This window comes from Xyrauchen texanus, chromosome 24 (assembly GCF_025860055.1).
Source record: "Xyrauchen texanus isolate HMW12.3.18 chromosome 24, RBS_HiC_50CHRs, whole genome shotgun sequence".
NCBI classification, from domain to species: domain Eukaryota; kingdom Metazoa; phylum Chordata; class Actinopteri; order Cypriniformes; family Catostomidae; genus Xyrauchen; species Xyrauchen texanus.
Window position 1 is genome coordinate 42,063,814 of NC_068299.1, and position 15,641 is coordinate 42,079,454.

The window sequence follows — 15,641 nt, forward strand, 5'->3', positions numbered from 1 at the left end:
AATAAAGAAACATTTTTTACATCTGAAAATTTTAGTTTCAATGTCAAATAACCAGCAACATAAATTTCTACATCTCGGGTCAATATGGTAACAAAATTCACAATGAACTTGCATGAAAAACTAAACAATATTATAATGGCTTTAAATAATTAGTCACAAAAAAGAACATTCAAGAACATTTGAAAATTTAGTGCATCAAATTTTTTTCTTACTGAAAATCATTTTATTTGTCAAATGCTACATTATTTCTCTCTCACCACTCGGCCTCCCCAACAGCCTTGGAGAAAACATAGTCTTTCCCTCCATAACACATGACTCCATCTTTCAAGTAGAATTTCCATCGATTTTTGCTGCGGTGAATCTGTCAAAAAAAGTCAAATAAAATCATTAGTGCAACTTTTACAGACAGCAATGATTTAACTAATGACGCCTTCATACAGTATGAAAATGAGGCCAATTCAAATGTAAAAAATGTATAAGAGTGGGCAGATCAAGGAGTTTGTTTGGTGGTCCATTTTAAATGCTAGAACACACTATATAATACTAAACATTACCCTGTTTGAGAGAGTAGTGCAAGTAATTGGGAGTAAATATTGAAAAACAAAATGGATGTAGGGGAAAAATAAATGTATGCCACAGGTCTGTTGAATGCTTGATTCTGATTGGTTGACAGACGTGTTCTATGGTGTGCAGTTATTTCAGTAAACAGATGGCTATGAAGTAGTTCCAAGTCTTGACTGCATAATGGTTCAATATTTCACCAAATTATCTCAGTTATTCTGAAAAGCAGTACAAGCTACCACAGTAAAATAACAAATTAATACAAAGACACTGACTTAGAACATCAGAATTTTTTTTTTTATCTTTTCCACTGTAGCGTCTGGAGGAATCAATGAAGGATAATCATTAACTCAGCAGGTTCTGAACAAACAAGAACTTGAATTACTGCAATAGTGCCGACTAGTCTCCACGAGCACAATAAATGTATTGACAAAGAGACAATGAACTATTGACAGAGGATCCTCGTGGTGCTTTCTAAAAACCCCCGCACATGTGATACTCCGTGTTTCACCACGTGAGAAAAGGGCACGTGAAAAGTTGGCAACAGAGAATGTGTGTGTTTTTCAGTTTTAAACTTAGAAATGTATGTCTAATGAAATATGTTTTAATCCCTGTGTGTTTATTTGTCTGATGATAGACCAAAACTAGTTGAAATTAGTTTAGTAGTGTAGTAAAACCTGTTATAGTTAATAAGGTGATCTTATATTTAATAGCCTAACAGTGTACATCCACGTCTAAGTGAACCAAGTACATCTTTCTTGGTATCAAATTAAACCTTACGATTTGTCCTAGCCGAAAATAAATATAAGGTCACCTTAGAATGGTATTTCGGCTATGTTTACCATCTTTTGAGTCATTCAGCCCAAAATCTCTTACCGTCATAAACACAGTCATAAACATGCAAATGAGCCTGACGAGACAAGGGAATCATTCTCCTGCCCAAAGAAAGGAGAATTTTACGACCTCCAAAGGAATGCTCAGACAGGGCTGATTCTCACTCAATTCTTACTGAGAAGGAGAAATGAACCCTTTTTAATCCCATATATCCTATATATATATCCCTGTGATAAATGTATTAACATGTATCTAATGTTCCATCTCATGATTTTCCTAAATATGTGTTTTGTCTGAGTTCTTGCAAACTCTAATGGGTTAATGTTTCAGACTTTGCATACTATGGTTAACCGAAATCATATGTGTGGCATATTTGGTCTCTATAACTTGGTATTTTGAAGATTGAAATGACTGTGTACATGATATGTCGATAACAACAACATATTAGTATTACAAGAAGATTTTCTAGTTTCTTCATCTACCACCCCTCTCAGAACAAAGGGGCAATAAACCAAATTCCCGCCTGAAACTTCCACTCTTCTTATTGGTCGAGCCAATGAGAGGTGGGACACATTTTCTAAGGGCATAAATTGCACCAACAACGGACCTTCGCCCTCTTACTTCCCTCATCTCCTTACAGCTTAGTTCTTCCTCTTTTTTGAACACTCCGATCTTCTTCCTCTCTCTCTCTCTTGCTTCCTGCCCTCTTGCTGAATGATGCTGAACTAGGAAGCCCTCAAGGACTCCCAAGCGTGCGCCAGGCTACGGCCTTGTCTTTCCAACTCCCAACTTCACTTCTGGACCTCCCTTGGACTTCCCCTGGATCTCTTCAAGCCATCTCACACTCTCTCACTTCTTCTCCCGATCTTCTGCAACTCCCCGGGACACTCGTCAACTATTCAACTCCACGCTCTGGAAACACCGCACCGAAGTCCTCTGTCTCAAGAACGCCACGAGGACACGCAGTCTCGCTCAAGCAACACAAAAGGTCTAGTGTGCAAGTATGATTTCACCTGAAATTCCAACGCGTTAAAGTGTGTAATTCCAGTTGCTGGCTCTTAAAGGGTTAATTGTTGTAATAAGTTTGCCATACCTCCAATAATTCTTCACTTTCCCTTACTGCATTTATTTTGTTTATTTTATGCTTATTCTGTGTTATATGTATGTTTGTCAATTGCACTGATATATCATAGTGCCTTGTATTAAACTCTATACGCGTAATTGTCTGTGTGTGTTGGTTACAAAACAAAGCCTCTTTAATGTGCGATTTTAAGCTACGAGCTGATATTATCAAAGTAAGTTAATGTGCTTTTGATGAGTGAGCTTATAACTAGGAATAACCCCTCTGGAGAATTGATCAAAAGTACCAAATAAAGTGGTTCGGCGGAGGAACTGACTGGTTGCGGTAGCCTACGGGTCAATTCCATTGAGGTGTTATTAAAATTAATATAGCCTGTCTGCATATGATGTATATTCCTAATTAATCATAATTCGTTGTGTTTAATTATCTATATATATTTGAAGCAGACTCTTGGACTATATAAGCCCTTTTTGGGGCGTTTTTACATGTATGGGTTTTCGGGTCACACTGTATGATTAATCATTGATTTCGATCAGTAATATTAATTGTACATTCCCCAAACCTGACCTGTTCACACCCTACATTATTAATGGTGGAGAATGCGGGCACATTTTAAGCTTTGTTTTGTGAACGAATGCATTGTCAATTTTGTGTATTTTTGTTGTTAATTTTGTACGCGAGCGCGCCGAACTGAAAGGCACAAAAGCCCGTCCCAGTTCAGCACGATTAACAAGTTGCTAAATGACGTCTAAACAGTTGTTACCACTGTTGAATGATAAAGTAAACCGCAGTTCATAATATTAAAATTGCTTCTGTAAAGACGCGCTATATTTTAATATTACAAACCAGCCCTGTTCAGAACGATGCTCTTCTGTCTGGGCGATAGAAGATTGGGTGAAGCGATGCTCCTTTTCTCATCTTAAGTAAGGCCTGAAGATTATAAACGTTATAAAAATAACTCCTGGTTTACATTGACGTTGCTAATCAATTGGAAACCTAATACATTTTGAATAAGTGCTATATTCCTAATGTGTATGGGAGTCGAAGGACAGACGTACAATTCCTGTTGTCCACATTTACTCTAGTGCAGGAAAAAAAAATCTGCCACGCCATTTATGTAAAGCATAGCACCAGAAAGAAAGAAAGAAAAGACCCGCCGAGGTCTCAATTGAATAAGTGTGATTTTGCAGAAAATCACAGCGTAACACACGCCCAGATTTGAGTCACACCGAAATATAGGGTGTTATTTTGCTAACAAACAATAGAGGGCAGCCTGTAAAAGCTTGATTAGTTCTCAAGTTCCTCCCACCCCATGACGTCATCTTGCGCGTGCGCAAGTACGCCATCGTGTGGACATTAGCAGACAGGTCATATATATTTCGTTAATTTAGTTATCAAATTACTCCCACCCCATGACGTCATTGTGCGCGAGCACAAGTACGCCATCGTGTGGACATTCATTGTAGGTCATCTCTTTTCTCAAAACCCTTTCACCCTGTGAAGATTTACAGGGTAGTTTAACAGTCAATACATATTGGCATTTTCAAGCTTTGCATGTGCTAATATTATTGGATGTTAAACAATTCCTCTACCTCCGACTGTTACATTAAATTTTAATTCAAGTTTTGTTTGAAACCAATTAAAAGTTAAGTCCCAGTCCAGTTGGTTTATTTCAGATATCATCACTGATATCGTACAGCAATCTGATTATCGTCGGACACAATTCTGATCTCTAACTTTTCTTACACTTAGTCAAATTTGGTTTGAAACAAACAAATTTCGAATGTAAATCTGAATTAAGTCTCATGTCAATAATTAATAATTAATATGATTAATTATTATTGATATAAACAAAAAAAAAAATGCAAAAAAAATTTTTTTTTTCTTTTCCCCTCCCTCTTTGATACTTTATTACAACTGTATCCTTACTATCTTAGATGCTACTTGACATCTCTTTACAAGCTTATTTCAATTGAGTTTAACAAGTTGAATTCAATTTAAATTAAGTTTGTCTGTTAACCCTGCCTTGTTTACTTCTGTCTTTTCTTGTGGTCAAATTGTTTGATAATTAACATCATTACCAAACTTCTCGATTTATCATCAATTGGTAAAGCTTTGCCTGTTATTTCTACACACATAATTACTCAATTTGGTTTAAACAAGAAAGCCTTGATTCACTTTAAGACTTTCACTTGCTGAATCCTGTTCTGTATTTGTATGTAGAATTCCCTAGTGTGCTGTGGTGATTCGACCGTCATCTCTGGTTGGTTCCCAGCAAGCTGGTTTGTCCGACCGGCGTTACCGACGCTGGCTGTATGTGAATCTCGGACTCTTCTGTCTCTTTCCATTGGTGCGGCACGCAACGACATCAGCAATTTGGCACTCCAAAGAGAGTCAACCCCGTCAGTCGACACACACGGCAAGTTTGGAATAATTACCTAAACCAGGGCCTAAAGAGGGGCCACTCTCACGAGGGTTCTAGGGAAAATCCAAATCTTGTTGTGCCGTCTGACAGTTGACACCTTGGTGTTGCCGGTTGTGTTTAAAGTCAAGTTGTTTGAGAGGGCGCACCGTGATAGTAGCAGAGGGCCCGGGGACACTGCTGCCCAGTGTTCAGGACCATTGGAAAGATTGACCACGCGCTGGTCCCCGGCAGAGTGACATCAATTCACCCCAGGCAAACTAAAAGAAGGTAAAATCCATCCACCAGTATAGGCCACATAATACTAGACATTCCACTGGTCATTTAAGCATTTGACCCATTTCTTTTCTTTCTCTCCCCTAAGCCACACCATCTTCCTAGGGTTTATACCTCGATAGCGCTCCACCCTGTTGGTCCTATCATAAACCCTAGCAGTGGTGGTAGACTTAGGCCCTTTTTCTCCTGCCTATCTATTCCTAACATTAATTGTGTTCCATTTTATTCTGCTGTTCTGTTCTGTCGTAGTGTGTACTTCCAGTTCACAGTAAGACAGAGCCTACAAGAGCCATCAAGGAAAACTGAATAAAGAGACAAACAGGCAGCCCGCATCCTCAGATAACCCTTGTGGGCTGCCGCCTTGTCAAAGTCTTTATTTAGACCTGCACTGACCCGTGAAATTCGGCCCACTAACTGTCTAACTGTCAACCCCAGTTAGTCAAAATTACGGCTTATAATAGCCACCTCATTGTAGCTCGCTAACCCTATGCATACTTGCATTGGCCTCTTTGTGTGTGCTGTTCTTTTCTCTCGCCAGTAAGCCAGTATGTCCCGTTCGTCCAGTCCCGCAGCCCACTGGGATCACCTTGAGGCCTGGTTGAGCGCAATGACTGACACCGTCCTACCCAAGGATGCCAGGGACCTACAGCCCCTAGGTCGAGAGCAACTGGACGCCGAATTGGACAGCCTAATGGCCCACGACCCAACACAGAGCTACAACCACAAAGAATGGACCAAGATCATCGGAAGTCTTGCCCACAATCTCGTCGCCCAGGCACGGATAAATGAGAAAAGCAACCTCGACCTGGAGCAGGAGGCCGCAGCACTAAAACTCCAAGCTGAGGAGGCCCGTAGGAACCAAGCAAAAACTCAGTCATCTAGATCAGCTACGCCTCGAAACCAAGGAACAGCGAAAGGAAGAGGATGAAACGGACCCAGAACAGGAAAAGGAAGTAGAAAGACTTCAAAATGCCCTGGAAAAACTTCTCCGAGACACAGACCAAAGAGAACAGTTGGAGAGAAAAGCCAGAGAAGAACTCGATGACAAGTTGCAACAAGCCGAGTCTCTCCTTACAAGAGCAGAGACTGCATTAAAAGACAGATGCTAAAGCCAGAGCCTGTGAAAAGCATCTGAACATGGCCCGAGCTGAAATCCATGAACTTATTCAGCACAGAGACCAGCTCCAATATGAACTTGACACTGTTCACAATGAACTGAAACATTCTTATAAACTGCAAAGTGAACAGAAAAGGGAAACGCACACCACAGAGTTTCCCCTGACCAGTGGGCCCAATCTTTTCAGCCAAGAACTCAGAGCTGACAAGGGGGGTGAAAGCCCACTGTTCAACATGTCACCAGCCAGCCTCCAAGAACCCCCGTCAGCAACAAAACGGTGGGAGCCCGCACACCAAAGCCTGGTCACTAACCACGGCATGGTTCCCAAAGAACTTGAGCTGGCCAGAAACATCCCTACTTTCACCCCAAATCCTGCAGGAGGCCACGACGTGCACGCCTACCTGCAAGACATAGACTTTCACTTGCACACTGTTCCCAACGTGACCATGCGGGACAGAGTGTACCTGCTGAGAATTACGTCTAGCCGCGACGTGCGCAGCTTCCTGGATCGACAACCAGAGACTATCAAATCAGACTACCTACAGCAGGCCTTCAGAGAATTCTCTGATCCAGAGTCAGAACAAGGACTCATCGTCGCTATGGACCTCAAACAGGCCCGACTGGAAACTCCACAGGCCTACTACGGCCGCATCCGACGAGCCTAATTCGGAGCACGGAACGAACCTGGTATGGAAGAAGATTTCAACTTCAAAACTCTGTTTCTGCATCCCACGGTGAGCCATCACTTAGGGGTCCTGGCCTGCCCTCGTAGCATGACTACCCAACAGCTGCGAGACTTAGCCCATAAAGCTTTCACCAAACAGAAGATTGCTTCTGAAAAGACTGTAAAAAATCCAACCATTTGTCGTCACTGATCAGCGCTCAGAGCTGGCCCTAGAGGGCGCCCACCAGCACCACAGTAACAGACCTTTTTACCACGAGTCAAGACCGTTCCATGACAGAAGAGGGCAGCACAACCGTGATGGTGCCCGTCCTAAGCACCAAAGCGGGCGCTCTGAAAGATTCTACGATGGCCCACGGCCACCCCACAACCAAAAGGGTGGAGCCACATGGGAAGCCAACCGACGGCCCAGACAGAACAGAACCCCGTCGATGAGAACGTCAAGCCCAGACAGCCCGCACACCTCGCGGCATGCATCAGGCAAGTTCAAGTCCGAGTCTACCCCACAGAAAAACAGTGAGGCCACGGTGGAGACCGCAGAGATCCTGAAGGTTCTGAAAGAGCTTCTTCATAGAACACCTCACAAAAAAGACAAAGAGGACAGGTCAGACTCCTCATGACTAAGCATAAGGCATGAAACCAACACCCTTCCTGACTGCCCTCCTACTGAACCAAGCACCCAGAGCACCGCTCTTCAGACACAGACTACCGAACCAGCTATCACATCACCAGGTGACAGCGAAACCCACTCACTGCAGTTGACAACCACACATCCTGCAGCGGACAACACAATCCGTCACACCAGTGACCAAGCCCCTAAGATACCAGAAAGTGCTGTTTTGGTTGTGTGTCTCTGCACGGAGTCACCCGACACCGACCCTAACTGCTTATCGATCACCACACAAGCCCCAACACCAAAACTCCTGGGGAATCTGATCGAAAAGGGGGTAGCACGAAAACTCTCTCGCCATCACTGTGGAACATGACGTGAGACTCGAAGCCCTGGTAGACACTGGAGCAGACCTCACTTTGGTATCAGCTGAACTTTTTGAAAGACTCAAATTTGAAGTTAAGAGGCAAAATCGAACTCTAAAATCTCAAAATTGTGTGCTAAATGTACAGTCATACAGCCAAAATGACGTCCGGCTTGAACAGATAGCTCCCATTCACTTGACCATTGGCCCTATGAGTGTGGTACACCCTGTGTACATCTCACCAATGAACACATATCCCCTTCTTATCGTAAAAGATCTACTAGACCGCTTCGAGCCCCTGCTGGACTTCAGACAGCTGAAGATGTGGGCTCAAGTGCGAGAACCTCTCCCCCTTCAGCCACCCCGATCACCTGAACCAGACTGTCAGGTCACAAAGGTCACGGGAACTCTCACAGCCAGCCACAGTGACACAGCATCAGCACCCGAGCGACATTCAAGTTCGCTACTCTGCACATTTCAACTCACCCAAGACTTTGACTCCTTCTGCCCCAAGGTTACAGCTGACCTGCACTTGAATGGTGTAACTGCCACTGACATCATACTAGCACTATGGGCAGACAACTCAGCCATCAGCCTCTCCCTATACAATGCTCTCATTGAAGACACACCGGACCTTCCATCTGCCAGCAAGCACACCCGTTTTCCTTTGAACTCATGCCCATCAACAATGGTGACTGCCAAAAGGATCTGTGCCTTGAACTTGAAGTGGAACTACCGGTGTCTGACTCACTACTTCTTGGTCCTTCCAGACCTGCCCCATGATGTCTACATTGGAGCAGACATTCTGATTCGCCTCAACGCTCATGTAGACATTATTAATGAGGTCTTATGGGCCCCACTGACTTTACAGCCTCCTGTGATTCCAACCAACACTGCTAACCTCCGGTCAGGCCAGACCATTCCAGAGGTCTGCACCTTGGTCAACGAACAGGAAACTGTAGTACCAGCATACACCAAAGGGGTCGCTGTTCGGCTCAACATGCGCTGTGGTCAAACCCTAAACCACACGCTGGGTCTCTTTCAACCTTCACCCGAATGCGTTGAACTTGGACTCACGCTGGAAGCCACGGCCCTCACTGAAGTGTCATCCCGTGCTGTTTACATCCTCTTCAACAACTGCATGGCAATGGACATCACAATTCCAAAAGCCTACCGGGCAGGATGGCTAGTGAGCAACGACTTTCATGACTTTGAACTAACATTACCAATCATTGGACCCATCCCAGCTTCAATGATACCCGAAGGGCACACAGACAACACCGTCTTCACAACCCCCTTCAAAATCATCTCCATAACTTCAGTCATGCCAGTGGACAAAGACCAGGTATGCAGAACAGAACTGACAAAAGGACCAACACCTTGCAGTATACACAGTCTCCAAACAGCCTGCCTGCGAGATTGATGACACTGCCGCACCTTTGCCTGCCAACACGACAGACGACACACCGACAGAGGAGCCGTATCCAGGATTTGAGTCCCAAGTTCAGCAAATTCTAAACGACGCTGACGCACTTAATGATGCAGATCGACAAGAACTCAGACGAGTCCTTTACAAGTTCAAAGCATCATTTGCCAAAGACTCTTTAGATTGTGGTCTCACCGAGCTCCACACCGTGCGCATCCCAACGCACCCTAATGCTCCTCCCACGTTTGTCAGGGAGTACAAAATCCCCATCGTGTCACACAAACCAGTGCAAGAGATCATCGACTCCATGCTTGAAAAAGGTGTCATCCGTCCATGCAACAGCACCTATTCTGCCCCCATCTGGCCCGTCCTCAAACCAAACGGCAAGTGGCGACCCACCATTGACTACAGGAAACTGAATCAACAAGTGCCACTGTCACGATGGCCCATGACTCAGCTGGAGCAGGAAATACCCAGAATCAGAGGAGCCACCATCTTCTCTACACTTGATGTGGCCTCTGGATTCTGGACCATACCAGTGCATCCCGAAGATCAGCACAAGCTAGCTTTCACATTCGGCAACAGACAATTCACTTTCACAAGGTGTCCGTTTGGCTATGCCAACTCACCTGCTGAGTTCAACATCTTCCTGAACAAAGCATGCCCAGATGCCAGAACAAGAGGCAATCTTATCTACGTAGACTATGTTCTCATGAAAAGCACAACGGTGGCTGACCACATGAAAGAAATAGACTATGTTTTGAACCAATTGTCCACTGCCGGCGCCAAGATCGCCCTCCACAAAAGGACAGTGGTGCCAAACCAAGGTCAACTACGTGGGCCTACTCATAGGATCACAGGGCATCGAACCACAGTCCAGCTTTATTCAAGCCGTTCAAAACATCAAGCCACCCACCAATACCTCAGAGCTGCGAAGTTTCCTAGGGGTGTGCAATTACTCGCGGCAGTTCATCGAGAGCTACTCAGACATTGCAAAACCTCTAACTGCCATTTGTATGGACAGAGGTCCAAAAACAGGCCATGGACGAGCTAAAACGACACCTCTGCACCGCTCCGTGCCTGGCTTACCCGGACCCACAAAAAGAGTTCTACTTAGAAGCTGGATTCTCCAGCCACTGTCTCAGTGCTGGCCTGTACCAACGGCATGACCAAGACAAGAGAGTAATCGCATATGCCAGCAAGACACTTCTTCCACCCGAGAGTAAATTCTCAGACTCTGAAAAAGCTCTGCTCTGCACTGTATGGGCCATCCAGAGATTCTCCAACTACATTGGAGCCCAAAAGGTTATCATAGAGACTTGCCACCAGCCTGTCATGTTTCTCAACAGCCAGCGTATCCGAGATGGCGTGGTCACCAATTCACGCATAGCCACGTGGTTAATGGCCCTCCAGGGGCGCAATGTTGAGGCACGATATGCTCAGAATCACAAGTCGATGCTAGGCAACGGCCTGGCTGCCTGCCAGAACTGCTCTGATAACACACCAGCTGCAACGATGGATGTGGAAGAACCCCAACAACACAACTGACCTGTCACAGGTACTTTGAAGAAAATGCCTGCCAAGGTATGCCCACAGCCTACGTCGATGGATGTTCCTACAACCAAGAGGGCATTCGTCAAGCAGGAGCAGGTGTATTATGGGTAAATGACCTGCCGTGCCCACCACAACACTTCATCACAGTACGCGGAGGTTGCAGCCATTCTCATAACTCTGCAAATCGCATCGACCCATAACATCAAAGAACTCCTGATCTGCACAGACTCAAACTATGCCAGACTCAGTTTCACATGCCACCTTCCAAACTGGAAACAAAATGGCTTTAAAACTTCGAACAACAAGCCTATCAAACACCAACACCTGTTCCAAGAATGTGATGACATCACAAGAAATCACAACATGATTGTCTACTGGAAGAAGGTGAAAATACACTCAAGGCAACCAGGCCTTGACAAAGACTTGAACGACCAAACCGATGCACTTGCCAAGACTGGCGCACTGCACTGTACTCTATGGTCACCTCCAACCCTCCCACCCACCGTGAACATTGCAGTGATAACCCGAAGCAAACGAACTTTCCCTGCAACAGTGCCACCCTCACAGCCTCTAACGCTGACTCCGCAGATGTCAAACAACGACATAGCGGACATGCAAGACTCTGACACATCCATAGACTTTCCTGAACCACCTCTCTGACCCCACCAACCACCCTCTAGCGCCGTCTGACCTCACTGACGACCCATGCCTCAGACGACTGCATGACATAAAGCACATGCTGCGTGTGACAAACAACATTTTGTGGTATGCACCTGATGACATCACAGCGCCAAGGCTCGTGGTGCCACAGTGCCTAAGGGGGGTCATGCTAAGTTATGCCCACGACGCACTATGTGCCGGGCACCACGGCGCCAGAGCCACTTATGAGACACTGAAACAAGTGGCATACTGGCCCCGCATGCAGGAACATGTGACAGAATATGTCAGAGAATGCCTGGTTTGCTGCCAGTTTCAACCGGCAAACCCAAACCACAGAGCTCCACTGCAACGCAGGAGAGTCACATTCCCATGGTCAGACCTCCAAATCGACTGGGTAGGACCTCTGCCCAGGTCGACAAGGGGCAACAAATACTTCCTCACAGTCGTGTGCCAGTTCACAAAGTGGGTAGAGTGTCTTCCAGCACCCAACGACACTGCCCAGACCACGGCATACCTCCTGATGAACCACATCTTCTCCAGGTTCGGACTGCCCCTGAGAGTCAACTCAGACAGAGGCACTCACTTTACGGCTGAGATTATGCAACAGATCTGGAAACTCCTGGGAGTCCAAGTTCAACTACACGTCAGTCATCATCCAATCTCATCTGGCCAAGTGGAACGATCGAACCGAACCGTGGTCAGTATGTTGAAGAAGTATGTGTCTGCCAATCAGAAGGACTGGGATGTAAAACTCCCGCTGGTGCTAATGGCTCTCAGAGCCACCCCACAGAACTCGACTCACATGTCTCCTTCGAACTAATGACTGGGCGGCAGATGACACTGCCACTGCATCTGCTGTATCAGCCAGGAGACTCCAGCCTCGTCACGGCCTGCACCACTCATCAGTACCTCGACGAGCTACACCGGCACCTGAAAGCAACATTTGCTTTTGCACAACAACAGCTTCAAAAGAGTGCCGAAGGACAGAAAGCATACTATGATCAAAAAGCGTCGCACCAAGAACTGGACGTGGGCGACAGGGTCTGGTATTATAGCTTCATTCAGCCATCCCGCACAGCCTCCCATCGGCTGTCAAAGAAATTACTGCCCCACTGGACAGGACCCCATGAGATCATTGACAAACTCTCCCCAGTGGCGTACTGGATCCAACTAAACCGGAGACAGAAAGAGCCGGTTCTCAAATGGGTCCACCGTAATCAAATAAAACGACATATGGCCGACAGGGAAAAGCGGGGAGGGGCCAATGCAAACTAACCTGATTTCCATCCTAGGAGTCGAAAGACCGTCCTGCACTACCAAGGACGACCCTCGCTGACCCCCTTGTCTCTATCCCTTTTTGCCCTTACTAGGATGCTGCTGTGGTTCACCATCCTGTGCCTCCAGTCAACCAGAAGTCAACCGCAGTCGGACATCATCTCACCTGGTCCGGCATCAGGCATCGTCCTGAGGGAACAACCGGGACTCCTGATCACCAACTGCCGGACCCACACCCAGAAAGTGTACGTTCGACTCGACCCCCGCAACATCTACCGGGCCCACTACCCCCGAGCGGTAGCCCAATACAGCTGGGCAGGTGCCCGATGGACCGAGGACTCCTCAGCTCACGTTGAGGCCGATGTCACGCACATGCTCAACCAACTTGAGAAAATGACTGTCACACAAGCGGAGTTAGGTGGACACAACCACCGCTCCAAACGGTTCCTGGGAGCTTTGCTCGGAGCTGCCGCTGCCGTCGGAACTCTGTTTAACATTGGTATGTCTAGTATCAACGCAGTGAACCTAGCCACCGTGAGGCGGCATGTGGCCGAAATTCAAACTGAGATACCCCAGCTAAAAGAGCAACTCACCACACAAAGTGCATCCCTGCAGACCATCGGCAAGACCTTGAGAGGAACTGTGGTAATTCTTAACACTCACAGCGTTCTGCTGAACCAGACAGTGAGCTCCATGAAACAGCTTTTCAACGTCTTCCAGAACGACTTCGCTCAAACGCAGCTGGTCACAGCACTGATGACAGACATGCTGCGGGAGGTGAGCTCCTCCATTGACAGCCTAGCCATGGGTAGAATTCCACCGTACCTGATACCCTTAAGCCTTGTACAAACCGTGCTGGCTTCCACCATCACCACAACGACTGACCCGTTACAACTACACCTTGCCTACTCTCTGGGTAGCGCCATCCCACTCTACGTCGACCCCGAGCAGAGGGAAGTGGGTTTTCTCCTGAACCTACCCATCATAGAGTCAAGCCAAATCTACCGACTCAAGGACATTGTCAACATCGGGTTTTGGAAAAGTAACACACACATCAAGATCCACACCCCAGACGTGGTGGCCTACCACGACAGCGACCCACGGCTGTACCTGGCCCCAAATCTGCATATGTGCACGTTGACCAAAGACATTCACTACCTCTGCCCCAGCAAACCCTTCCTCAGAGACAACACTGACGGAATCTGCGGGCTGCAACACCTGGGCAGCGATACCCGCCGCCCTGCCGATGCCAAGCCTCGCACTCAAGTCAGCGAGACACAAGCCGAGATCGTAGGCGACAGGTGGCTTGTTAACACTCCTGTGCGCGCAGCTACACTCACCTACGACCAGCATGACACCGCCACCCGTCTCACCTTGCCCAACCACAGCATGTGGATTCAAGTCCCGAAAGGTGCCATCCTCCATCTCGATGACCTGGCACTATACCATCTCCCAGGTGAAGAGTACGAAACAGAACTGGAAATCCCATCTTTTTTCCAGAATCAAAACCTCACCCTAGATCCAGAACTGGAACTATGGATCGAAAGAGAGGGCTCCCAGTTAATTGACATTGCTCCTATCGACACAGCCCTCCAAGCCTTGTCTCGAATGCCCATCTTGACCACCTCACCTGTTGTCCGAGCCTGGACCGCAGCGGACACTGCGCTGTGTATCTCTATGGGAATCAGCCACCTCCTGACACTAGGCCTGGCCTTCATCCTGTACAGGAGGCTCAACGAGATGCAAACATCCACAGCCAAGCTCACGAAAGCCATGTCCGTAGGTTTCCGACGGAACCCCCGGAAAGAGGGGACCATGACAGAGACCACTTTGAACCTCATCAAATTGAACCCTCCGTCCGAATAACCACCTGCTACAAAACCCTCATGATTCACCTGCCATCCGCCATTGTGACGATTGTCGCCCGATGATGTCTCCAACAGGGACATCACCTGGCGAAAAGGGGGACTGTAGCGTCTGGAGGAATCAATGAAGGATAATCATTAACTCAGCAGGTTCCGAACAAACAAGAACTTACTGTTAAAACTCCCCTAATTACTGCAATAGCGCCGACTAGTCTCCACGAGCACAATAAATGTATTGACAAAGAGACAATGAACTATTGACAGAGGATCCTCGTGGTGCTTTCTAAAACCCCGCACATGTGATACTCCGTGTTTCACCACGTGAGAAAAGAGCACGTGAAAAGTTGGCAACAGAGAATGTGTGTGTTTTTCAGTTTTAAACTTAGAAATGTATGTCTAATGAAATATGTTTTAATCCCTGTGTGTTTATTTGTCTGATGATAGATCAAAACTAGTTGAAATTAGTTTAGTAGTGTAGTAAAACCTGTTATAGTTAATAAGGTGATCTTATATTTAATAGCCTAACAGTGTATATCCACGTCTAAGTGAACCAAGTACATCTTTCTTGGTATCAAATTAAACCTTACGATTTGTCCTAGCCGAAAATAAATATAAGGTCACCTTAGAAATGGTATTTCGGCTATGTTTACCATCTTTGAGTCATTCAGCCCAAAATCTCTTACCGTCATAAACACAGTCATAAACATGCAAATGAGCCTGACGAGACAAGGGAATCATTCTCCTGCCCAAAGAAAGGAGAATTTTACGACCTCCAAAGGAATGCTCAGACAGGGCTGATTCTCACTCAATTCTTACTGAGGAGAAATGAACCCTTTTTAATCCCATATATCCTATATATATATATCCCTGTGATAAATGTATTAACATGTATCTAATGTTCCATCTCATGATTT

General features: G+C 46.2%; 1 protein-coding gene across 1 annotated transcript in view; it reads right to left on the reverse strand.

Moving 5' to 3' along the window:
• Nucleotides 1-253: 253 nt before the first annotated feature.
• LOC127617779 (stonin-1) overlaps nt 254-15,641 on the reverse strand; it is a 139,014-nt gene continuing 123,626 nt past the window's right edge. Inside the window, exon 14 of the mRNA XM_052089852.1 lies at nt 254-361. Coding sequence (XP_051945812.1) covers nt 254-361 — 108 coding nt within the window. The remainder of the gene's footprint in view (nt 362-15,641) is intronic.